The following is a 24,807-nucleotide window of genomic DNA, read 5'->3' as shown; positions in this document are numbered from 1 at the left end:
GATTAATTTTCTGTTAATCGATAAAATCACTCTCACCAATTATTTCAGGTCTAATTGATTCCTATTAGTATTCCTATAAGTAACCAATAATATTAGGATATGTTTGAATATATGGAAAGCTAACTGAATATTTCTTTTCGTTCTCTCTCTTAAAGAGACTTTGAAGGGATGACAAAGTTTGACTTGCAGGCTCCGCGTTGCTGATGCAGTGTGAAACTGATGGAGCCTTTCGGTTCAGTGTGTTTCGGACTGTCACTTGTTGGGTTGAGCGCCTCGCCGACGACTCGCAGGCTACACGTGATGGTCGGTGCGCGTCACCGAAGCGCCGTCCTCGCCTGGGGGCTGGAGCAGGGCTGGCTGACATAGTGACGCTGCATTTAGGTTAGCTATTAGTAAATAAAGGATAAAAATCCAACAAGGTAACAGGGAACAAATAAGCAAGCCAGGCACCGTCGGGTTAACTGAAAGCAGTTTCTCTCATTCATTTGCTGAGTTGCCTGTTGGGGTGTTTTTTGTTTTTTTGGTGCAGATTTGAGCGTGCCAAGTGAAGGGAGAGCAGAACATGGCTGGTTTAATGGCAGGTTTTGGTCATTACACCCACGCCGTCGTCCGAGGAGTCCCCGACTCCCTGGCCAAAGGAGCGCTCCGGATGGTCCATGCGGAGGTGGACCTGGCCAAGGCGCAGAAGGAGCACGAGGCGTACGTCGAGGTCCTGGGGACCAGGCTCGGGCTGGAGCTGATCGTGCTCCCCGCGGACGAGTCGCTCCCGGACTGCGTGTTCGTGGAGGACGCGGCCGTGGTGTGCGGTGACACGGCGCTCATCACCAGAATGGCTGCAGAGAGCAGGAGGGGAGAGGTAGGGAAGTGTCGGCACATATTTGATACGCCGAAAATAAAAAGTTTGATCTGAAAGTGGAGAGGAAGGCACCCCCCCTCACCCTCACCCCTTCACCCCCTGTGCTCACTTAGCATGCAATTAGTAGTCTGCAGGTTCCCATGCTGTAGTTCTAAATATAAAGGTGGCTGATTCATGTGAGTCTGTAGGTGATTATTAGCCGAGATTCAAATGAAAAGGAAAAAGTGTGATTCATAAAAGCAGCATCTTCCTCTTCTAAGTCTTTGTTAGTTTGTAATGAACTCAATTAACGCTCATTCCAGCTGCGCAATGGCAAATTAAACCTAGTGCAAAAATGTGTGAAACTTTAGTTTTTAGAGGGTTTAATCTGCGGGAGGCCCCCCTCTCTGACAGCTGGACATATCACCAGATGTGCCATATAGAGATGGCATTGTAACCACTGTGCACCAGCCTATACAAACATATGGTGATTAGGAATGAGGCAACGCCCATTTGAAAGACCACAGTGCATTTCTATACAATATGCTTGTGCTGCGCTACAGTTTAAAATATATTTAATTTCTGCATGCTATTAGTACAATATGTACACTTTACTGCCAGTTGTTACTTCCGAATGTACTGTACAGGTTTTCAGTTTTTCAGAATTTCAGTTCCCATTCTGGGATATGTTGCAAGGTCTTACTTCATAACTCACACAGCAATTGGCTGATTAGGATCATGACCTGAAGAATAAAAAACATAAACTTTAGAAACCGAGAGGCTTCATGACTGCTGAAATTCATGAATCAAGCCATTTTTTGGAAAGAAAACAACAGTATGAGTGTACTGTGTTGCCTCGTGAGGGTAGCTGCAATGTGGGGTGTGTGTGTGAGAGAGAGAGAGAGTGACAATGAGGGAAACGGTAGGACGGCTTCTGTGAAAGCCCCTGTCATTTCACATCAGAGTCACTTTACTTGGCTCAGTGGTGCTAATGGTCCCCAGCCTCACTGGCAGCAGCGTTATTGATTGAAAAGCCCGGAGCTGCTACCTTCAGCCAGCGCATTTCATTAACGGTGAATGTGGTGCAAGTAACATTTGCATGCACATGTGTGCACGTCATCAGCGCCCTGCCAAAACCCTTTCTCACATGTAAATTTTGAAATTTTTCACATTTCATGTGGCTATAGCTGTGGTTTGGTCTCTCGCCCGTATTCTGCTCATGGGAGATGTCAGCTGTGATGAATGAGAAATTGGCAACTTCTGAGGTGCAAGAGCATAAATAATATGTTTGCAAAAACAGGACTGTGAGAAGCACAGACGGATCCCGATGAATGCATGAGCATTTATTGTCTCTGGCACAATTGTAAGTGATTTCATTGTTAGAAGCTGTGAGCTGAAGTGCTGTCCTGCTGGATGCACTGTGAATAATCAACCAAATTATGTTTTCACATTAAAAAGACATACAGGCTTTTGTTCCACAGTTGAGGTTTTTTGCCAGTGATTGAAAAGAGAGGGTAATGTTGATGTTAATCATTGTCATCAACACTGTGATCCAAAAATCTGTTTCATTTGTGCCCTTTGGAACCACGCTGAATTTATTGCTCATAGCACAAGCAGTATAATACATCATAAACACATTATTTAGTATTTTATTGTAGTAATAATAGCATAAATACTTGAGATGTTATTTCCTTGTTCAGGGTCATGCCACACATACAAGGTTGTAGACTGTGAAAAGTTTTCTTCAAACTCTTATCCAGCCTGCTGTTGGCAGCAGCTGCCATGACAAGGTGCAGCTTTTAGTATGCATGAGCACACCTCTTCTCTCTCAAACTGTTTGACTGAGAGTCCCCAGTGTGTAACATATCATAAGATAATTATAATGCAATGATGTTATTGTAAGTTTAAGACTGGTGCGCACACTTGGTATGTGAGCGCTGCCTCATTATTCACCAATGGACATATGGTACTGTAATTATTCAGCACATCTTTTTTCGACAGGAGACATTCTTGAAAATGGCAAACAGCAGTTTTTCGTCTTTTTCTCAGCTCTCTTGCGAATAGGGTGGACGTGAGCCACAGTTATGTGATCTATCACTTCCTGTAGTCACAACAAGTGTTTCTCCTGCCTGTGTTTGCTCGGTCAGTTACAGTTCTATCAGCATGTTTGAATGCCCCTCCTCTCAAGTCTTTACACATGCTGTGTTTGAATCATTGCTGTCTCCCATTCGCTGTTGATTGAATGATGAGGCTTGGTTTTCATCACGTAACGACGGTTTCAGCTGCCACACTACATCTTAATGCTGTGTTTCTAGTTCAGTGTTGCACCGAGTCAAGAGAATCAAGCTTTATTCTTCAGAATCAACAAACGTCCTGGGTGACCTTAATTGGACGAATCTGCTTTCTGACCATAAAGATTGATGAGTGACTGTTAGGGCATAACTTTCCTACCTGCTGTGTGGGTGACCAGGGCCCTGTCTATTTTCCCTTCCTCAATCTACATTTTTTTCAGCCCTCTCAGTCTTCCATTTGTTGCTGCCAATTTACTGCCAAGGTGTATGAGGGAAGACTCGGCTTCAGTTGCAGTTAGAAGGAAAGCCTTGTCACTGCTTGTCATTTTTGGAAGTCTGTTTGCAATCATTAGCCAGCATAGTTGTATGTGCTGCCAGGTCATTTGGGCTGTCAGGGGGGAAAAACAAAAGTTCTAAAGCAGTTCTTAAAATTCTTTGGATCGGATACTGTGGAGTGCAGGTGTGCAATGCAGCAGGAGAATTGATGTGGGAATTCAGAGGTGTTCTTATCGAAGTTGGGAGGAATTACTTGATGCTGTTCATCACTTTAGTCTGTTTGAAACGCTGTGGGATTTTGTTTTTGGTGAGTTGGCCTCATCCATCAGGTCTGCTTTGAGTTCCCCTCTGCTCCCTCTGCACTTTTGAGTCAGTGCAGGGGAGATTAACTAGTTGTTTTACACAATTTGATGATTCTTCTGTCTGCCTTTGAAGGATGCGGTCCTTACTTTCTGTAATTGACTGCAGGCATTGCAGAGATCATTATTGTTTGGCTCTGTCAGTCAATATGGAATGGAATAAGCTTTTAAACATTTCTTGAAGGTTGCAGGAATCTTATCCATTAGGCTCTGCTTAAAAGCTTTATTATCAAGGGAAATGCTTGTCTAAATGGACTACATGATTGTTCACCGCGACCCCCAACAAGGAGCCAAAGTTAATTATTCCATAATATTAAACATTAGCCTGATAAACTGGAACCATTCGGCAAGATCAATGCAGAGCTGCAGATTGTCAGATAATCTTTATAAGCATTGCTTATTTGTGAAACCATTTAGGGATCGTAATAAAAAAAAGCTTAAATTGAACCTTCCTCTGATTATAATCCCCTCAGCTATCAAGGCAGAAAGGAAAGGAAACGTCAACACAACCATGGAAAACACTCAAATAATAAATGTAAAAAAAAAAAAGTGTAAAAATGTAAACAGAGAAACCTGAGAACTTTTTTTCTGCAGGTTTAGTGCAGAAAGTTCACAAGCTGATTCACCTTCTGCTGAATAAAATGTTTTCAGATATGTGCAGTGTTTTAGAAACATAGCTGAGGTAGACTTGACTGAACTATAAAACCAGCCTAGCCATATGAACAACTTTAGTCACTCTTCTTACTCTAAACATACATGAACTATTCAATTATATTTTTATTGCGAGTGTGTTTAAGAAAAAAAAAAAGCACGTGTTAGAGATGTTTATAACCTGGCTTCTCCACAGTGCTCAGTGAAGCATGTCTTTAGCTATATGATATGCCGCTGCCTCCGTTACGTCTTCGTGCCTTTTAGATGATTTGTCATCAGGCACTGAAGCAGATACCTCTGCATGGTGGTCAGCTGCTTGTGCGGTGGTGCTGCGGTTGTTGGACGTTGGTGAATACGGCTGCGCTCCAAAGAGTGAGCGCAGCTAAGGTGGTTAAACAAGTGTGGTATTACTGGTCTTGGTGGGGACGACAGTCTTGCATAAATTACAGACCACCTTGGTCTGACTACGGTCCGATTTATAAAATCCAAAAAAACTCCGTACTGGCGAGCTGACTTTCCCTGTTTTATCAACAATTTTTTTCGCTCGCTACAGCGATTTCTGTTTCTCATCTCACTCCTCGCGAAGCATCAAACACGAGACAACGAGATGGCGCAACCGAACTTGATACTGTTACATGATTGGTGTGTTAGCGTGTCTCTCTCACTGATTAGCCATTACTCCCTACGTTGCTCAGTTACCTGAGAGCGAGTGCCTTTGTTCATGCAACCAACCTCGCTTCGCAACCTCACGTTTCTTCCGACGAAGAAAAAAAATTATCAAATGTTTTATCAAACGCATTTTTTATTGATATTGATGACGTGTCTATTGCGAGACATATAGCTATCGTTTTTATCGCCCAGCCCTATTTGATAGTATACAGTAGTGTGCTTGATTTGATTGAACATGACCACCTTGTGCAGCATGATGACCAGGCTGAGGGACTGACCCACAGTCAGTTTCATTTGATGCACATTCAGAGCTTGATAACGAATATTAGCCTAGCTTTGTATTAAAGTTGACATTGTAAATGTCTCGAAACGTTCGCTCTGGCAGACAGGTAATATCTGCTTCCAGTGTTCACTGAGTCTCTTGTTCGGGGCCTTCGCCACTTCACTGATGCAGTGCTCACAGATGTTGCGTGTGATGTCATGCACCACCCAGTCTTTTGAGGTGGGTCTTTAGTGTGTACCAACAGAGATCTTAAGGTGTTGAATGGTTTGTGGTCGGTATTGACTCCTTGTGCCTTGAAGACTCTCACTAGATGATCCAACAGCCACAAAGGAAAGTCTCGCCGGGATCTATTCGGCATGCACATAATGAATACTTCCCCAGCCTGCTGACAACATCTGAGTTTTTCTGTCAACCCTCCTGACCTTAATCATTGGTTTCAGATGAGAAGTGGTTGCCAAACCTTCCTTCCTGTAACCTTCACTGTTTGAATACCTTCTCTATAAATTTAAAGACGCGTGAATCAAGCCGCCTGTTAATGTTCTAATTAAAAATGTCATCAAGTATTTATGTCTGGCAGGAAGGAAATGAGTATACTGCAGATGTGGATGAGTTCAAAGTCAATTTTATTGGTGCACTTGTTGAAGACTGTTCTGCAGTGCCGTCGTCACTGCTCTCTGTAGATGCTCTGATGCAAGTTTTGAGCTGCTGGCATTCCTTGTGCCAATCAAAACTCACATGTTTTCGCTTGCTTACATACTTTATTGATAGTTTTTCATCACCAACTCAGGTAAAGGAGTTCAGGTGTCACACCTTTTGTATGCGTGAGGTTAAAAGGGTATCGCAGGACTCAAAGATCAGGGGAGTTTAAGGTGGAAATGTTTTTGCAGCTCAGCCTGAACTAAAGGGACAGTTACTGGATTTAGTCAAGGTAGCACAGAGATAATGGCGCCAAGAGGCAGTACATGTAATTTGGCCTCATGTTACATAATTAGTAGTTTGGTTTGTTCATGGGAAGCTGGTGAGCCATCATGTCCAAATCTTTGTCCCTGTCTCTGACTGGTCAAAGGAGTGCAATGACTTTCTCAATATTGCTTATTGTACAGTATATACTGTTTTTAGTAAGTATTGGTCATTTGTGTAGATATTTATATTGAGTGTGGCCTGAGCCACGGAAAACAAATCCAAGCTTACCATCTTCATTCTCGCTGTGGTGACAAGCTTGCGACTGAAACAGAGAGGTGTTGGACACAAGTGGCTAAAAAGAGTTTTCTCTACAGGATATCTGGGTTAACTCACTGTGACAGAGTGAGGAGCTGAGCAATCACAGTCAATCTGCGGCTCCGCCACATTCCGTTCAGGCACTTAAAGGACCAGGTCACCCAACTTTATCTCTGGTATCTAGCAACATGGGCATTAAATTGGGAATACCAAAGCATACATGCATACATGAAATGGATGTTTGTGACTTTTGAAAAAGGTCAGTATGTGTGCCTTCACCAGGTAAAGCTAAAAGTGTTCTTTGTGCTTGCTTTTGCATGATGTGGTGGTCAGAACAGGCAAAAGCACAAGTCCAATTTCAAGACAAAACCAGTTCCAAAATTGCACTTCTCTGCCTAATCTGCATAAACACAACCTTCACTGTGCCACTTCACCACCTCGGTATAAGCCGCTTGTCTGGGGCCTTGACATTATCAGACCAACACTCTGGACTTGTAAGTGACAAAATTACCATTACAACTGCATGCTGAAAAAGCCCAAAGATGCAGAATTTACAGAGAAATTTGTATTTTTTGAAGTTGAAATAGTCTTGACTCAGCAGATATGTGGTTTAAGATTTTTTTTTCTATATTACAGGTGATGGAACAGGGCGGGTATAATTCAAGCATCTCAGAGAACAGAGGTGCATTTACCACGGCTGAAGACACTTTCAATAAATTCTGATGAAGATGGTGGTCTGACATTGCCAACTCCATCTAACTCAATCTCTTCTATAGATATTATTTACCGTCACATTACCCAGTGCTTCAATGACATTTTCACTACATACTCAACAACAAGGTGAAGCACCTTCACTAATGCAGCTCTAGATTCTCCCACATCTTTTTAAAGGTTTAAACTTCGGAAAGCTTACTCAAATGTCAGCCCAGGAGAATAGCTCTGATGAGATTTTTATTTTCTGTAAGTGTTACTGAAACTGGTTTTGTGGTTTTAAAAGTACAGCGCTTTTGCCTTTTGCAGTACTATTTTTGCAGTATTTTTGGTCAAAAAAGAGAATAAACTCTCAATCCAGCAGCCACGACAAGTGGTGATTTTGTTCTGATAAACTGCTTCATATAAATTTAGCTGTCTCCCAGTAGCTGCAGTTGGGTGAATTTTTCTCATATTGTGAACTTCAGGCTGTGCTGCTGCTGTCTTAGTATGACAGTGAAGACAAATGTCATTTCCTGAACTGCCAAAGACAATCTATTTCTATTCTAGTACTTTCACTTCATACTCTTTTCATTGAAGCTGAAAAACCTGAGTTCAGAACATGTGATCAGGGCAGCAATGTGTGTTTTTTAGCTTTATCAATCAAATGAAATGGTTTAAATCCACCATGAAATGATTACTAAACCTGCCACCTTTTACCACCACAGCTCAGACACAGTGATGGGTTAAAGTGCAGCTATTATCTCTTTTGCAAGTGCCAATTGATACTTACTGTATCTTAAAATGGTATACTGCTGTAAGCAGTTACTCTAAGTTAAGCTTAAGGAGCCTGGAAAATAATGGTCATTAAAAAGTGCTAAAATCTGTCATAACAAGTGTTAAAGGCCTAGGTGTCAATTCAAGTCTGGAGACAGGATGGAAAATTCTGCTCCACAGACACAGTATTTAGGTCATGCTTTTATAGACGTAATATTTAGGTTCAGTCCTTGCAGCTTATGTCCATGCAGGCCCCTCTCTGGTCGTGCCTCGTGTAGTTGCCCCCGCGCTAACACCAGACAGCACAGAAGCCTTGTTTTGACTAGACAGCCTGCAGATGAGGATTCCTCGCCGTCCTCCCCGCTCTTATATGACTTCCCCAACGGAACCGACCTGGTTTCCGTCACGGAGGCTTCACATCCGCGTGTGAGCGTGGGAGGAGGGCGAGACACCTGTAACCCGCCAAGTAGCATGTGGGCCGAGGTCAGTGTGCCTTCCGCATCTGTCTGTCACATTCCTACCACATTTAACCTGCCCTTCCTCGTACTGTTTGTCGTCTGACTCCTCGTCTGGCGTGTTCATTCGTAATGTCGCGGTGCTGCTGCCTCTCCTGTCCTCTGACTGATTCAGTTTGTTAAAAATCTTAAGGTCTTCTGAGGTTAAGCTGATTAAAGATTTAAATTTACCTGAAATTCACCATCACACTTCCAGTGAATCAACCACTCAACAGCGTCCATGGCCTGCCTGTGAAAAAGTTAGAATTTCTCTTTGATCAATATAGGATCGCCTGCTTTCAATACAGAAAACACAACTTATATTTCCAGTAATACGATAATGGCAGCAGTAAATTCCTTTGCTGAGATGTCTTTGTTTGGCATGAAAATGTATTCGCATTGAAAACACATTGAGAAGCATCAGTGAAATAGACATGAGGCATTCCACATAAACAGTTTTATAGCAATCCAGACTTCTTAATCTAGCTTCTCATACTCTGAGTAGGAACTGTGTTATTCTAGCTTTTACCTTTCTAGACCAGACTAAGTAACAGGGTTAACAGAGGAACATACATGGCATGTAAGTCTACTTCTTATTTGCTGTCACTAGACATTTACACCCTTTAACTGTGACCTGTTATAAGGAGACCAGATAGCATAGTATGGAATAAATAGTGGATTAATAAATGGGTTAATAGTGACGTAAACTAAAACTAATACCATAAAATTCTTATTTTTGGCAGTTATGTTACAGCTTGTGATGCTCTTATTACGTAGATTGTTTTTTATTGGATGGAGCCAAAGATGTGTCCAAGCTACTGATTTACACATTACTAAAGTTTTAAAAGCCAAGACATTTCTTCTAATTTCATGGTGTGACAGAAGCAAATTTAGGCTGGACTTTGAGCTTTTGCAGCCCATTCCAGGTTGCTTCTTGTTCCAGCATCGTCACAATGTGTTCAGTGTAGGTTTGTCAGCATGTGCCAGGACTTTTCCCCTCCTGTGTACCAGGAAGTCTTGCGTAAAGACCGTGAATAGACCAGACAGCTCTCCCCGCACCCTGCCGTCACCCTGCCCCCTTTTGGCCACGGGTTCACCCCCCTGCAACCCCACCAAGCCAGCAGCCAGCGAGACAGCTGCGGCGCACTCGTGAACAGGAACTCCTCTCAGCCTCACAGAATGACCGGGTCACGCTCAGCCATCACCGTGGGTGTGTGAATGTCTGGTTTGGTATGCGAGACAGAGCAGTGGAAGACACAGGAAGTGGGCCGGACACTGTGGTGTTGAGAAAAGTCGCTTTAGGGTCAAAGAGGGCGCCACATAAGCCAAGACAAAACTCCAAATAATAATAATAATTGGTCTGAGGATGCTTTCTGTGCAAATATTGGGTACCTTGCCCTTTCAGTCTTGAGCAGAAACTTTGCGCTTCACATTGCAGACTTTGTTATTTCACCAGGTCTGATGGGTGCTCTTGTTAACCTTTGATTCCAAGAGTGTTGATGAGAGTAAACCCACAGCCCTCCTGAGTACTTCAACATATACCATCCCTTGCTAAAGTACTGATGTGTTTGAATTTCTAAAGCACATAACAAAAGCAGACGAGCGCTCAAATACCTAGTTGTCATTAATTTGTAATTGGTTGCATGCTTTGGGCATGTTGGCCATATTTATCTAGTTAAAACAGTGCTGACAGATGTTGTTTGAAGGCAGATTATGCAACACCTCTAATACTGAGGACTGGGTGGATGCAGAAGGATTGCATTTGCTTACTTAGCATTGGCCCTCACTTAAACAAATATTTCAGTGGTAATGCTATGATGGCTTCTGCCGCATTTTGCTGCACTCTGTAAACATAGCAGAAATCAATCAAGACTAATTGAGACAAATCTACGCAAGCCCTTTTAATCTCTCTCTCTGCTTTCTCTCGCTCTTCTCTCTCTGTCAGTGTTTGACTTCTCACTCTCACTCCGTCCCTTTTGTTCTCACTCTTAAAGAAACCACACCCTCCCTCAGCGATCCAAACTTTCAGCATCAGTTTCATTGCTTGCAGGAGACGCAGAGCCAAAATGAATCTCCTCCATCTTGCAGGCTATGCCAGTCTTTCCTGTCAGTCCAGTTGACATTTACGGTTTACTCTTCTTCCACCAAACGTCAAGGCCCGCTGATGGCATTTGGCTCCCAGCTCTGGTGCTAAAAATGAGATATACCCATGTCTGAAGTATTTATCAGTGCTGCACCCCACGGGCATCACTTGACAAGCAACAGTGTTTGTGTATTGCATCACTCATGGATCATGTCAGCTGAAACCCCCCCCGGTGGTCCAGGTGGCACTTCTGAGATGTCACAGAATGATGTGGAGAATTGTGACTGTCACTGTTTTCTGACACTTTAAAGACATCAGCTCAGTAATTGAAACTGATCATTAGTTGCAGCAGTGAGTGAGTCTGCATGCTCGAACCAGGATACTAAAATGCAGATGAAGATGTAACCTAGATATGTGCCTGGAAAGTTGCATATGGAAATGCAGAAATGTTTCCTACCTCCACAGTGTGCGACTACAGGTGTGTGGCTGTCAAAATAACTCCTCATATCCTACGCGTAATTATCACCTAGGTGTTGACAAGACTGCGTTTTTCCCATCGGCAGACTAAATTGACAGAACATCAAAGGAAGCCGCCATCAGACTGCTTACTTAAATTGTCTGCTTTCCGATGAGCTCATGCTATCTGAAATAATCTAATTCTGCGCACAATTCAGACATGTAATGCAGGCTGTGCTCAGTGCAGTGCAGAGGAAACATGGCTGAAACTGTTTTGGTGTTGGCACTGTGCGTCTGTGCGAGACACAGCAGTGCTTCTGGCGACTTGGAGCTACATCAAGAGTGAAGTAAGCCATGTAATATTGGTGAAAACAAGGGAAATAAGTTGAAAATGAACTTTCAGACTAGGACTGAAGAGGTTATCCGTTGCACTTTTTCCTTGTGAAATTCCTCAAAGTGCTACTGTAACTTTAGGCCCTCCATGTCAATTCCAATCGGGTTGTTTCGGAGCGAACTGCCTCGGAGACACTGAGCAAATTATAAACTCTTCACCCCTTCACCTCACATTACTTGGAGGGGCTGGGTTTTGTATTTACATGTCAAGATTAAGCCGGCCTGAACCAGACCCCTGACGCACAGCGACCCACTGCTATGATGCCCTCATCCGCTTCAGCACACACCTTAAATAAACCGCCCTTTCACACCCTTTCTGTCTCTTACAGTATAACTAGTCCTTGTTTAAACTGTGGAAAACAAAAAAGAGACACACCAGTGGAGCTCACCTAAAGTGGTATTCATATAAATGTGTGCTAAGTTCCACACATAGAAAAGCTTTCAGCTGCAGACGTACCTGCATGTCACTCCCCGTCTATCTTTTCTCCTTGATATAGGCGGCAGGCACACACTCAATCATGTCAATTTCATGTCTCATTTTTGGATGGCGTCCTGGGAGGACAAGCTAAAGCAAGGTTCAGTCATACCTTGCACATCGCTGTGGCAGTGTGCGTCGAAAATGCGAAGCCTCCGCAGCACTGCCCAGGCAAAAACACTGTTTTCACATCTGCTCGACTCCCAGAACACACAGCCAATATTGTTTCAAAATGATCATTCTGACGGGAGCATGACGCGATTTGTCTCTGCAGCACGCTTCGGTATACTTTTTATTCCTGTCATCGTAGCTCTCTCCTTGTCCTTTTCTTTCTTGCCAGCACAATTATCTTTTTTCCTTTTGTCTCTCCCCAGCAAACCTGTTGTAGTGCCACAGATTTATAGAGATTTAACCTGAAACTTACCAGGAATGCATCGGCCTGTTTTTTGTTGACATATTCTCTAACCACAAACATGATAACTCCTCATCACAGCGAATACTTTGTCCTTGATGCATGCTTCACATGTCTTCTCTTAATTTTTGGCCCATCCATCACAGCGTGGAGCAAATTTTCCTGTCACCTTATGAACTTCTTCTGCACTCCGCCTCGTTGGAAAGGTCTACTCATCGGTCTTTGATGAAAGTGATATATCTCTGACACCGTTTTCACCCCAGAAACGCCCTATCTGAGTTAGCATTTTTCTCTGCTCCATCATTCAGTCCCAATAATGTCATTTACAGAGTAGTTTTTAATCATGCCAAAGTTCGGAGCACTCTGAAATTGAATTTACCAGTGAGTGAGGGAATCTTGGCCAACAAAATGAGAGAATCTCAGCCATTGAGCAATATGTGGTCTTGTACCCATGTGCTCTATTTTCATGTTTCTGAGCAGGATGCTGAGCGGTTTCTGCTGTATGCTGCTGTGATTCTCATTCCCTCTGGAGAGATTTCTGTCAGACTCCTCAATCGGTGAGCCATTTGATGTAAGTGGGATTAACGGAGGCCAGGCTAATGATCCGGTGATTTAGAGGATTCAGGATTCATTATGCACTGACTGTTCTCTGCAAAGAAGTGCTCATCGCAGCAGCGAGCAGTATTCAGTTCATTTCTTTTTATGAGGCCTTAGAAGGAACAAGGCGTGAGCTGATATCAATATTCTGATGCTGAAGCTGCTTGAGTTTTAAATTATATTACAACTGTTGTGATAGAGTCTGTCCCCTCTAATTGTCTCTGGATTACTTGGGTATTATTGTGTCTTTGAGAATGTATATAGACACAATAAGCATATTACGAGCACTTAGTTCAATTTAAAATATCGACACTGAAGCTTTAGTCAAAGCTGCATTAATTAGTTTTATTATGCCTCCATGCTGTGGACAGCTGTGGCTGCAGGCTTATCTTATGTTTTTGGGTTATCTGTCCCGCTGTATACGTACATCCATCCCATTCTTGTGAACACAGTATCTCAGGAACGTCTCGATGGTGTGAAGACAGCATGTTTCTCACTGGAAATTATTCACCGAAGTCACACATGTCAAAAATACACGTAAAACCTTTAATTAAACTCCTCTTCACTACATATAGTATATGGGTCTTGACAGGCATGGACATAAACTGCAGCTGCTGGTTGGCAGAAGCAGACGACCACAGGGTGGTAATTCCAGTATTAACAATGGGTCAAGTGATGATGTGTAATGATAGATAAGCCACTTGCTGTTATGAATCCACAGAGAATTATCACCAGCTGTTTAACTCCCCTCAGCTCTATGAAGCATTTTATCATCTTTCAGCTCATTGTTTTGGCTTTATGGCCCACAACTTTTGTTTAGTGTCTCAGTGTTTTCACGTATGCACTAGTACTTCCCAAGACCTGTAAACAGACTGCGAGGTGATGATGATCTGTGAACTTAGCCTTTAATGTCTTTTTTAGCGTTGGTTTGCATGTGTGTATTAACAATTAAGCCTGTCTTCATTCACACACACACATGCTTACTGTCTGTGCATGTGAGTGCCTTCATTCTCAGACACGGGAGGTGAGATTCAGGTGTCTAGTTTCCACATGAGGGTGAGTCAGGAGACAGTATGTGTCGACTGGGTGCTACAATGTGCTCAGAGTGTCAGGACGAGGCTGCAGGCCGCGGGGAGAGTGCTCGTCTCTTGCATCTCTTGCACCTACGTGTAATTTGTGCATGTGTACAGTGGCGTGTCTCAGTTATATCTGTTCAGAGCTGCTGACATCAAACAGCCTTTAATGGCTCATTTTAGCAAATTTTCAAGTTCACCTGTAGCCATTGAAATAATGGTTTTATTTGCCTGGGTTTTTAGATTTCTGCTGCCACCATCGTGCAATGACTGTAAATTTAAAGTGTAAAGACTTTCACATCTGTCCACCAATACTTTATCACATTGCTGTTGAAGTATGTGGCCTAGCTTGCCGGTAGCAGCTAATAAAACGAACTCTCTTTCACACATACCAGCGTGCACCCAGCAGCAGTGGCCTACAGCTTGAGGCTGCATTGAGCAATTACCACGATCTGCTGCGATTTATATGCATGTCTGCAGTGATATTCATGTTCAGTACCAGAACTTAAGTCATTTTAGATGCGTCTGTAGATATTCCCAGCACCTCTGATGCCATACTGTATTTCGTATCTAACTGACAAGCAGAGACAACTGCTCAGACTTGAAGAAGTCATCTGAGCCAAAACAATCAAGCATCAGTCATTACCTGCGTATTTTCAGAGATCTTTGATAGTCTGTGTATGTGGCAGCTTTGGACATGTTCACAAACAGGCTATTAGACGCGTGTATGCAAAAGAACTAGATGGAAAACTGTTAGTCCCTAAAGATTTCAGCCGACCACAGTTTCATAGTTTTTGTCCATCACAGACAAAACTACAAAGTTTTTAAACCACCAGAAAGTGGTAATTATTTGAAACTTGTGTAAATTGGCAGTGGATTTAAAGAGTGCTCTATGTGTTTGCGTGTATGCATTGTCATGTATATGGTGTGTGTGTGCGTGCATGTGTGGGTGGGTGTGTGTGTGTCTGTGTCTGTGAGAGAGAGAATGTGTGAGAGGTCCAGAGGGGCAAGGCAGGTATCAGGGCTGGGCTGGGAGGTGTGTGTTGCCTCCCCTGTCTGCCCTCGGCTGTCACAGTGTGGTGTGATGTCCGCTCTCGGTCTGTTCTCACGCCAAGGATCATACTGAAAACACACACTTCTTCTCCGCCAGCCAGTCTCCTCAGTCATGCGCAGAGCAGAGCAGAGCAGAGCAGAGCAGAGCAGAGCAGAGCAGAGCAGAGCAGAGCAGAGCTAGCACTGAAATGTGGTTGAAAACATCAGTTGATTAATACAGTTGTCGAAAAATGTGAAAATAATGAGCTGGTTTAGTATTTTATGCCAAAAGTTTCCACTGTAAATGAAATGGTTGGCTAGTTGGACAGAAGAAGTAATTGAAAGACACTGACACACATTGTGATGGTCACAGTTGATCACATCAGTTAATTGTGTAACTTGTGTAAACTGGCATTTATTGTCTCTTTGGTCTTAACAGCTCTGTTCCTGGACCTCCACTGACTCACGTACATTCACTTGTATGACACCGGAAAGTGTGGACAATATCGCTATTGACAATATAGACTTCTGCTGATAGATTACGTGCACTACACATTTGAGCCATTAGTTTTCCTAAGAGAAAAGTGAACCTTTATCTAACTTAAATTTGTAACAGATGAGATGTGACGTTTGGTTTTTTCAGATTTACAAGAAAACAGGAATTCAGCCCATGACTCTCTTCATATTTAATGTTGATTTAACTCTGTAAAAATATTAAGGGCCTGTTAAGGCCCTTAGAGACCAATTCAACATGTATTAGATGAGTTTATTAACTTCTGATGTTGTCATTAACAGCTTATTCATAGCTTTTAAGTGGTAAAGTTTGACAGAGGAACCACATTGGATGCTGAACGATAACAATGGTCGCATGTACTTGAAAATGACACTGATCATGTTGCTTATAAGTGACCTTCGTGTCTGAGTGTAGCGTCAGAGAGGTCTGCCTCACCTCCAGGTGTTTATTTCAGGAATCATTCTGTAATCCCTGCAGATGTGAAGAGGCACGTTACATAGCAGGTCCGTGTATATACATTACAGTATGTATATGCATGCGTGTGGGTGGTATTCAAGTTCAGAGCGTTGAAAATTGTTACATTTGAGCCACTGCATGGCTGGTGTCAGTTACGTAAGACCCCCATTTCCATTGTGTAACTGTGTTTATTTAGTTTTCCAGCAAATACTTTAGTAAAGAGGTGAATCTCGTAGAGAGACTCAGGAGGATACACAGGCCTCAGAGGTGGAGCGGATGAAGTATTTTGTTGGCACAGCACTTGGAAAAAAAGACATCAACAGTGTTGAGAAACGCTCTTGGGACTGCATGGGGAGGTGCAACATAGATTTTTTTTTTTTTCATTCATGTGTAGGGAATGCTATGCTAATGCTTTCACTGTTTATAATGTGTTTTTACTCTGCTTGTGGAAAGAATGCTTTGGATTTCACTCCTGTGCCATGCCATGGCAGGACACCTCACCATTGTAGGTAACTTTTAAAGCTATTGTGTGTTCATACAGATGTCCTCTGCTGCCTTTGAAGACCTACAACCTCCCTAACCTTTTATTAATATTCAAAATGCATGTGTAGTACTGTAACCAATAAAATCTGAAAAATCCCTTGGAGTGGAAGCTTTGAGGAGCCCCAGATGCTTCCCCAAGCTGCCGTGGGTCCATCTGTTCACACAAACCTATCCCAAGTCTCCCTTTGCTGAATAAAAGTTATTTATGTTGCCAGGCATCAAATACAGCAAGCATGTTTTGGCTCAGATTGCTTGGCAACAGAATGTAGTTACAGGAAGTAAAAACTGAATCACTGCAGGGTTCAAAAACATTCCACTTCCCTCAACTCTTTCTTAAATGCACGGCTGTGGGCCGCGTCCACCCTTGGCAGCCCAGAGAGGTCGGCATTTGGAGCGAGGGGGAAATCAGCTCTGACAGAATGACAAGCTTCTCCGCTTCTTAGCGCTTACCATAAACTCATCTAATTGCTCCAGGGCTCCAGACCCACAATAAGAACTCATCCACTGGGGCCCAGAGCAGTGGGAGGCTCCATCAGACTTCCGGGAAAATTGGAAAGAGTAGAAAAGGCCCACATGTGTGCACGCACACGCGCACACAGTGAGCTTGTAAGTTGATCGTTTGACAAAATCAAACTTTCTCTTCTTGCACCTCCTGATGTGCACAGATACACCCACATTTGCCATCGGCTAATTCTGTGCAAGACTTCCAATTAACGGATGTTTGATAGCCCAGAGCAAAGGAACTCGGCGTACGTCAGCGCACGTGCGTGTATGTATGCATGCTGTCGTATCTTTGTCATGAGATCAAGTTGATAATAAAAACGCTGCAGGGGGCACATCACACTTGGCCAGTCTCTCGCTTGTTGCCCGGCTTCACTGGAAACAGTCTTGGCAGGTGATCACAGGTCAGGGGCTGCAGGGTCAGCAGGCAGACCGATGAACTGGAATCCCGTCGGCGAGTAGAGGATGTGTTCCTATCAGTTGATTAGCAGACTGGATCAGCACATTAACGCTCCAGGAAGCCTGATTGCCAGTATCCGTTATATCATCAACAGCAACTGACTGGCCCTGTGTTCGCTCCAGCTCGAGTGTCTGACATCTTTGTACTGATTAGTAGCAGATCTAGACTAACACTCTTGATTTTTTCAATTAATCAAGACATTGTGTAGTTTCTGAAATGCCAGAAAATGGTTGGAAAAAAAACTTAGTTAATGTAGTTTTGCAGACCCCAAAGTGACATGTTCAGGTTTTGTCCAAACAAAATGTCAAAATCAATCCAAATAAATTCAGTTTACAGTGATAGAAAGCAGAGAAAAGCAGAGAGTCCTCACAGTGTGGGAAGCTGGAATAAAATACACCTTTTGACATTTTTGCATGATGATGATGATGATTATCTAAATTGTTCTTGAATAATCTTTGTCAGTTGACTCGGATTAATCAGCGTGATAAGTCCTTTAATGTGTTGCGGCTCAATCTGTTTGCCTAGAAGAGATATGGAGTTATATCACACTCAGTCACTGTCAGAGGTAAAACACCTTGCATGACTCAGGGGGGTTTGTTAATGACTTGAAAGGTGCTGATGACTCAGATAGCCTGAAGCCAAATCAGCTCTCAAAGGACTAAATTAGGCTTGTTATGATCTTTTGAGCCTGAGGGTCGACTTATCAGAGGTCTTACAATTCTCAGAGGCCTGACGGGGCTGAATGATGGCCAAGTAGCTCTGGTAATGTTTTGGAAACGGTACAGTGTCTTGCAGATGCCAGCGTCATTATTAGCAGGGCTGTTAGGAAGAATCTGCCGCCCTCTCCTCTGTCATAATGGCTCCATTTCCCTTTTAGCACACACTCTGCTGTAAAGGTTGAAGCACACGGGAACCATTGGCTCAAATAAATTTGAAATTACACTGTTGTCACTTTGTGGAAATTGTCTGGATCCTCAAGCAAAGTTTGCTTGACAGCTCCAAGATAATTACATAATATTGAGATGCATGGCAATAATTGCCCATAAACTGAAACGTCAGACGCTGTTAAAGAGCAGGCATTTTCTTGCTGGTTGCATCTGTTGAAGTCGCCTCTGAGTATGAAAGTTTAGCTCTGCTATAAAACCCATTTATTTAAGATGGAACATTGAGAAATCTGCTCGCAAATGCTTGTCTCAAGCAATTCATCACGTTACGCAGTGAAACGTGTCTCCAGGGAGAGCAACATGTGATGGAGAGGAGCGTGCGGGTCATGTTATGGGTCTTGTTTGCCAGAGATAATATGGACAAACCACAGTCAGAGGGTTCACTCAGCAGTAGCAGCTGCAAAAATAGAACAAAAGCTCGATAGCGCACGGCTGAATCTATTTCGGCTCTCATTCCTTCTACCGGTCTTAGCCGAGGAGTCTGCAGGGCAGCCCAAGATGTGCACAGACAAATGCTAGAAAAGCACATTCACAACTACATGCACAACATAAACCAGGAACAGAGGGAGAGGTGTGAGGCACAGAAGCGTGAGTTGAGAGGAGCAGGTGTATGCCGGCATTCTGAAAGCAACCAAAAGTTAATTATTAGAGTTTGGTCCACAGATTTGACCTTTGCAACATCATCAGCAGTGGCTGTGACAGGGTACAAAGCCTTTGCACGTGAGTAATTATACCTCCTCTCTGGGTCATAGCTCAGTCAGACCTGAACACACAGCCATGATGCACATACGTTTAGCTTCTATGACATTATCTCATGTCTGTTGCGAATGAAAGTGAACGCTGACACTCTGTTCATATGAAGATATTTATCCTTTGTTAAAAACCTGCGGACAAATTAACAAAACAAACTATTTTAAGTTGTGGCCAGGGGGGTGGAGGGCTGTCAGTTATCTTGATGCTGTCTTAAGGGGGATCCATATTGTCAGACTTTGAATACCTCTGTCTTAGACTACACACACAAACACACAATCCCAACGTAAGCGGGCTGGAAGGAAGTATTGAGAACGTGCTGATCTTGAGTCTGGGATTCCTCTTCTTCACGTGCCTTAGTCCTCCGATCCCACCATCTAACCCGCAGAGACACACACAGATGCGCACGAAGCAGTCGACAGATAAATACACAAACACATCCAGAGCCAGACCGATTCATACACACCATTAGGTAAGAAAACAAGTCTGAAAAACAAAAAGTCCAAGGACGACACACACCCTCAAATGCTTGTCCCATACACTCAAAATACAAGCTTGTACACACAGACATCCCTTCCAGACACACACAGTGAGTGTGTCCCAGCATGCAGCAGTGAACAGAACTCATCGTCTGTTTCCTGTTGGCTGAGAGCTGCACTCGCTATCCAGCCATAACAGACCACACAGTTCCTCCCCGACACTGTTCTGCGCTGCTCTGGGACGCTATTGATTGACCTTTTTAACCAGGCATATCAGGTCAGCTGTGGTTGCTGCTGCTTTGCTTTCCAGTGTTTAGAAAGCCATATAGTGTATGATTTACAGGCACATAAGTGTGTGCACGTGTGTGTGTTTGGCATGGCACTCCATTGTAAATCTGAACAGTAATTTATCTTATCAGTGCTTTCCTTTATTTTCCTGTCAGAGGTTTCCATAGATGTGCTGCTTATTTTATCTGCCTCATTAACTCTGGATAAGTAACAACAGCAGCTGCTGTACTAGACTGTATGTTACAGAGAAGATGTTCATGTCGTGGTCAGAGAGCTTGTTTTGAAGTCGCTGGACAAGTATTTTACATGAAGCTGTAGTGTTGAGACTGCTGTGACACAGAACTGAACTCTTTTTCATCATATTGTCTGCATCTTCAGCTGCTGGCAGCTCCATACTTTTCTTTTTTCTTCTTACTTTCCATCCATAGCACAATTATACAAAATAAAGCTGCTTTTCTCTCTTATTGTCAACATTGTTGAGGATGTGACTGTCTTGGTTGAACATGAATAACCTCTATGGGAATAATCAATGGACAAAACTGACTCACATGCAGGTCTGCGCAGCTTTAGCTGCTCCAAACGCCTTTTCATCCTCTGGGGATGGTTTTAAAGTAAACCTGTAAGCTTACTTGACTACAACATGTTGCAGAGAGCTCCAGCGTCCTACAGTTACCCATAACACCCTTCTCTTTGTGCCACTCCAGAGACATTTATGTATGTCTTAAGAAGTACATTTGTGCGTATCTTTCTGAGCCGTACTGGAGTGTCAGCCTCTTATGTTTTCAGCAGTGTAGCAGCATTGAACAAACTCCAGATTTGAACAGCACAGTGTAAACACAGAGTGTGTCCCTCAGGTTGATTTAGTGCTTTGGTCTGTTGATCAGACACTGGTCTGACGCTTCCAGACTGTGTCCCAAAGAGAAATACAGCATCTTGGGATGGATCTGGCATGCATGATCCTGAGAGGATGAATCCTAATAACCCTGGTAATCCCTAACTTCTCATTCAGTGCCACAGTTGGTCAAAGTTTCCACCTTTTTATTGCAGGATGACTCACCAGCTGCAGTGTCTACACACATGTAGCATTGATACTGTTAAGTACTACATATTTTTTCTTTGGTGTTGTCATGCACGCAGGCTGTTTCTTGCCACTCTTTTGCAATAAATTTTCAGGTATTTTCAGGAGAATCCCGAAGGATTTCGCTCCTGAGTGCATGCTATTTATCTAGGCCAGGCAGTGTCCACTGCAGCTCCACTCTTCTTTCTCCATTCTGTTGGAGTTTGTCATGTGCCAGGTTTCCTTTCATCACAACATGATTAAAACCCCTAATGTGACTTTGCCCCATCATTCAGTATTCACTTTGCAAATCCACTATGAATAGCAAAGAGAGTAAAATGTTCAACTGAATAGCTTCAGTGCCACTGAAGACATTGTTTTCATGAATACCAAATGAGAGCCAGCAATGCTTTGCAGCTTGTTCCGACATTTTCGGTGATTGAGGTTGTAGCACTCGAGGATTATAAATGATCCTCTTATTTACTGAGATGTTAATAGATATGAACCCTCTCAGTCTGCTGAGGATCAAAGTGAGAAAAAAGACAGTGATAATGTCCTTTTATCACATCTCTTTAAAGCTCGTCAGGCAGAAGGTTTTCTCATAAGGTTATGTGTCTTTAGTTCATGTGGGCTTAATTGAATTAGGCCTGCTCCTTTTTTGTTCGTAGAACTTTATTTAATAAAACAATGATGAATAATATACATAAATATGTCAGAAGGGTCTATGTGATACTCAAATGAAAGGTCCCCTCTTAAAATGCTTATCTGAGCTCTGAACTTCGGGGCAGGTATTACGTCAGCCCCTGATGTGCTCACTCGCCTTCTACTAGCACATTTTTTTTGCATGCTGTCATCCACTTTGAATAGTGCTTATCCTGGTGTGCCTGTGTAGTAGAGGTCATGGAAGCCATATCCATCAAATCATCAGGTAACATCAGTCTTTCCCCTCTGACCTCTGTAATGACCCGACCGCCTTCGTCTCTCCTGCCAACCGTCCATGAGAAAGATGACATCAGCCCCAGATCTGCTGGAAGACGCTTGCTCCGCTCAGACCAAATATCCGTATCCTCCACTCTCCTGCTGCCTACACGTCTGAGCTGAGTCCCTGAGAGCTCAGCTCAACGTTTTGGCTGTTTATATATCTTTGCCTCCTTCAGATGCTACTTTTGGATGTGCACACTGTTTGTCTTCTCTTTGCTAATAATTACTCATCAAGTTCCTCACTGAGATTAGGAAATCTAACAAGTCTGACACTTCTCAAAAGAAGTAAGACAAAGCGAGAAACACAGAAGTTCATGCAGGTTTTAGATAAACCCTCAGGTCAGCCACACTCCTTTTGTAATCATCCATCACAGACTTTCTAGTACACAAGTGACCTTGTGTACTTAACATGATTGCAAGCACAGTTTTCTTGTGCAATGAAGGATAGTTTAAGACATCCACACGAGTGGTTCAGATGGTCTAGTCTAACTGTTGTCTCATAATCTGATCGCTTGTGTCTCTTGTCCTGTCAGACTGTCCTCTGATGTCGCCATGTTCCCGGATCTCATAAACATCATTAATGATGGCCAGAACTACAAAATACAACCCAAATTCTAATAAACTGGAGTATTGCTTTGCTTTGCTTGTCTTGGTAAGCTATAATATGTTTGAACATGCTTGGTAGTGTTTGTCAGTGGCAAATAAGGTCAGAATGATATGAACTGTCAGCACACAAAATCTAAAACCAGAGGCTACCACGAGGTTTCAGCACCATTGCTGTCTGCAGGAAAACAGCTCAACTTCCCTGCTTTTGTCACTACTCTCCGTTAGACATAAACACAGCCTCACGGACAGGCAGACGAGGGGCGTGATAGTCTAAACCCACTGATCAGACAGCAACAGGAAGTGGCAATGAAAGCTAATCAGACGGGAGTTGGGGTCTGGTGAGGGAAATAAGGTCAGAAAGCACTCTCTGTCGTCGTTGCTGCCCCCTCCTCTCTATTCCTCTCCCTCTCTTTTTCGATCTCTCTGCCACTAGCTTGGCCCCAATCACAGCACCTGCTTTCCCCATCATCTCTCCGTAGCACATCCCACTCTGTGCAGAGCAAGCGCGGTGCTGTTCTACAGCCCGCTGACTTCAAACATGAGCTACTCCAGGAATGATAATGACAGAAACATGCCTGGAAAAATAGGATTGTCCTCCAAAAATACACTCTGCTCTTTGTGTTGCTGGTTCTTTTTTGTGTGTGTTTGTTTGAGTGTGTGTGTGTGTGTGTGTGTGTGTGTGTGTGTAATTGGCACAAGTCGAGTCTCAGCGCACAGAGTGATTGATGGTTGTTCTCCTCTACCTGTTTACCAGTGTGATTGGCTGAGTGTGAGTCGCTAATAAAAGGCTGGCTGGGCAATAACTGGGATTGTTCTATCCCAAGAAGCACACCTGTCCTGTGCCAGAGCTGACGAGTTACACACACACACACACACACACACACACACACACTCACACACAGCCTGTGAGACATTCCCACTGTGCTCCATTTCACATTCCAATCATCTGACAGCATGTCTGCTTTTATATGATCATATTCAAGGTTTACAAAAAAATAAATGACACCTTTAGTTTGAAAGACTTGTTTGTTTTTGTTTGACTCTGTCCTCCATTTGGGAAAAAGAAAATTATTTTTCAGATGGTTAATGGTTGTTGCTGCTGCACAGCCCTCCAGGCAGATCGATCCGTGGCTCCATCACTGCCTCTCTATTGATCCCCCTTATTATTGATTTTTTTTTATTTTTTTTTTTTTTAAGATTTTATTTTATGTCATCTGTGAAATGTGGCATTTCATTGGGTCATACGCATGGAAAGCATATACAGACTTATGGGAACATTGGAAAGACTACAGCAGTCATAAATTGCAATTAAATGGCCAGTTTCACATTATGGACTCAAGCTGAATCACTTTTGACTCTTTTAGTGTGTAATGCAAGTTAGAATTACATTACATAATGACAGCGTGTGGGCAAAACAACACACAGTGCCGCATAGAAGTGGTCATGATATATCTGCTAGGGACAGATAAAGACTGATTGATTTAAAGAAAAAAATGTTTTTGTAGTGAGATGAGATTTCAGGCTTTCAGTACTCACTGTGTTGGAACAAAACTCTCTGTCCCTCCATGACTCTGTATATTTTCAGTGAGAACGTCTATGATGAGAGTGTTCCACTGAAGTCAAACTGTACAAGTCATTTTTGCTAAGAAATCATTTTACATGTACTTGTAGTGTGCTCAAAATTGTCATCAAAAGGAAGAAATGTGTGTTTTATTTATCTCTCTGCAGTGATAGCACTCCCCCCTTAGTGCTTTTCAGTCCTGGTAATTTGGTGCAATATCTGCGTGGATGGACACTAAAAATAGTGCATAATATCACTTAAATGCCAGTGGCTGCACTGGCCTGTCAGAGACATTTAAGAGGAAGATTCTGAAAAGATTATCTTTACATTGCAGAAGCATAAAATGTCTGTACTTACTTTCATCTCAGGGCTCAGATTTGATCCATTTTGAATCAACATTCGTGCTTGAACCACGAGTGTTCAGCAGATTTGAGCAGTCATATTGTGCTTGTCAACATGCCCGCCTCGTTACAGATAAACCTGCAAACAGATGGGAAGCCATGCGTCTGGCTCACAGGAATGTTCCTGTCATGGCGGCACGGCATCAAGGTCTCCTCAGGAATGTCACAGAGCTCTTGGCCGTCGCCTGCTCGCCACTAGTCA

The 24,807-nt window shown here is 43.1% G+C and overlaps 1 protein-coding gene across 4 annotated transcripts in view; it reads left to right on the top strand.

Annotated features, from left to right (window-relative positions):
• The window catches only part of ddah1 (dimethylarginine dimethylaminohydrolase 1), a 75,043-nt gene that overhangs the window by 5,293 nt on the left and 44,943 nt on the right, over positions 1–24,807 (top strand). Inside the window, exons 1-2 of one of the 4 annotated variants that reach the window (XM_070961293.1) lie at positions 289–381; positions 530–856. The exons of 1 other annotated variant lie outside the window; for it this stretch is intronic. In XM_070961293.1, coding sequence (XP_070817394.1) covers positions 563–856 — 294 coding nt within the window. In that variant the 5' untranslated portion in view covers positions 289–381; positions 530–562. Of the gene's footprint in view, positions 1–288; positions 857–24,807 lie in introns of those variants that run through there. 2 more of the 4 variants (XM_070961292.1, XM_070961291.1) reach the window with 2 other exon arrangements.

The sequence above is a fragment of the Chaetodon trifascialis genome, chromosome 4, assembly GCF_039877785.1.
Source record: "Chaetodon trifascialis isolate fChaTrf1 chromosome 4, fChaTrf1.hap1, whole genome shotgun sequence".
NCBI classification, from domain to species: Eukaryota; Metazoa; Chordata; class Actinopteri; order Chaetodontiformes; family Chaetodontidae; genus Chaetodon; species Chaetodon trifascialis.
The sequence above is the reverse complement of the archived record's forward strand: the minus strand, read 5'-3'. Positions and strand labels throughout refer to the sequence as shown.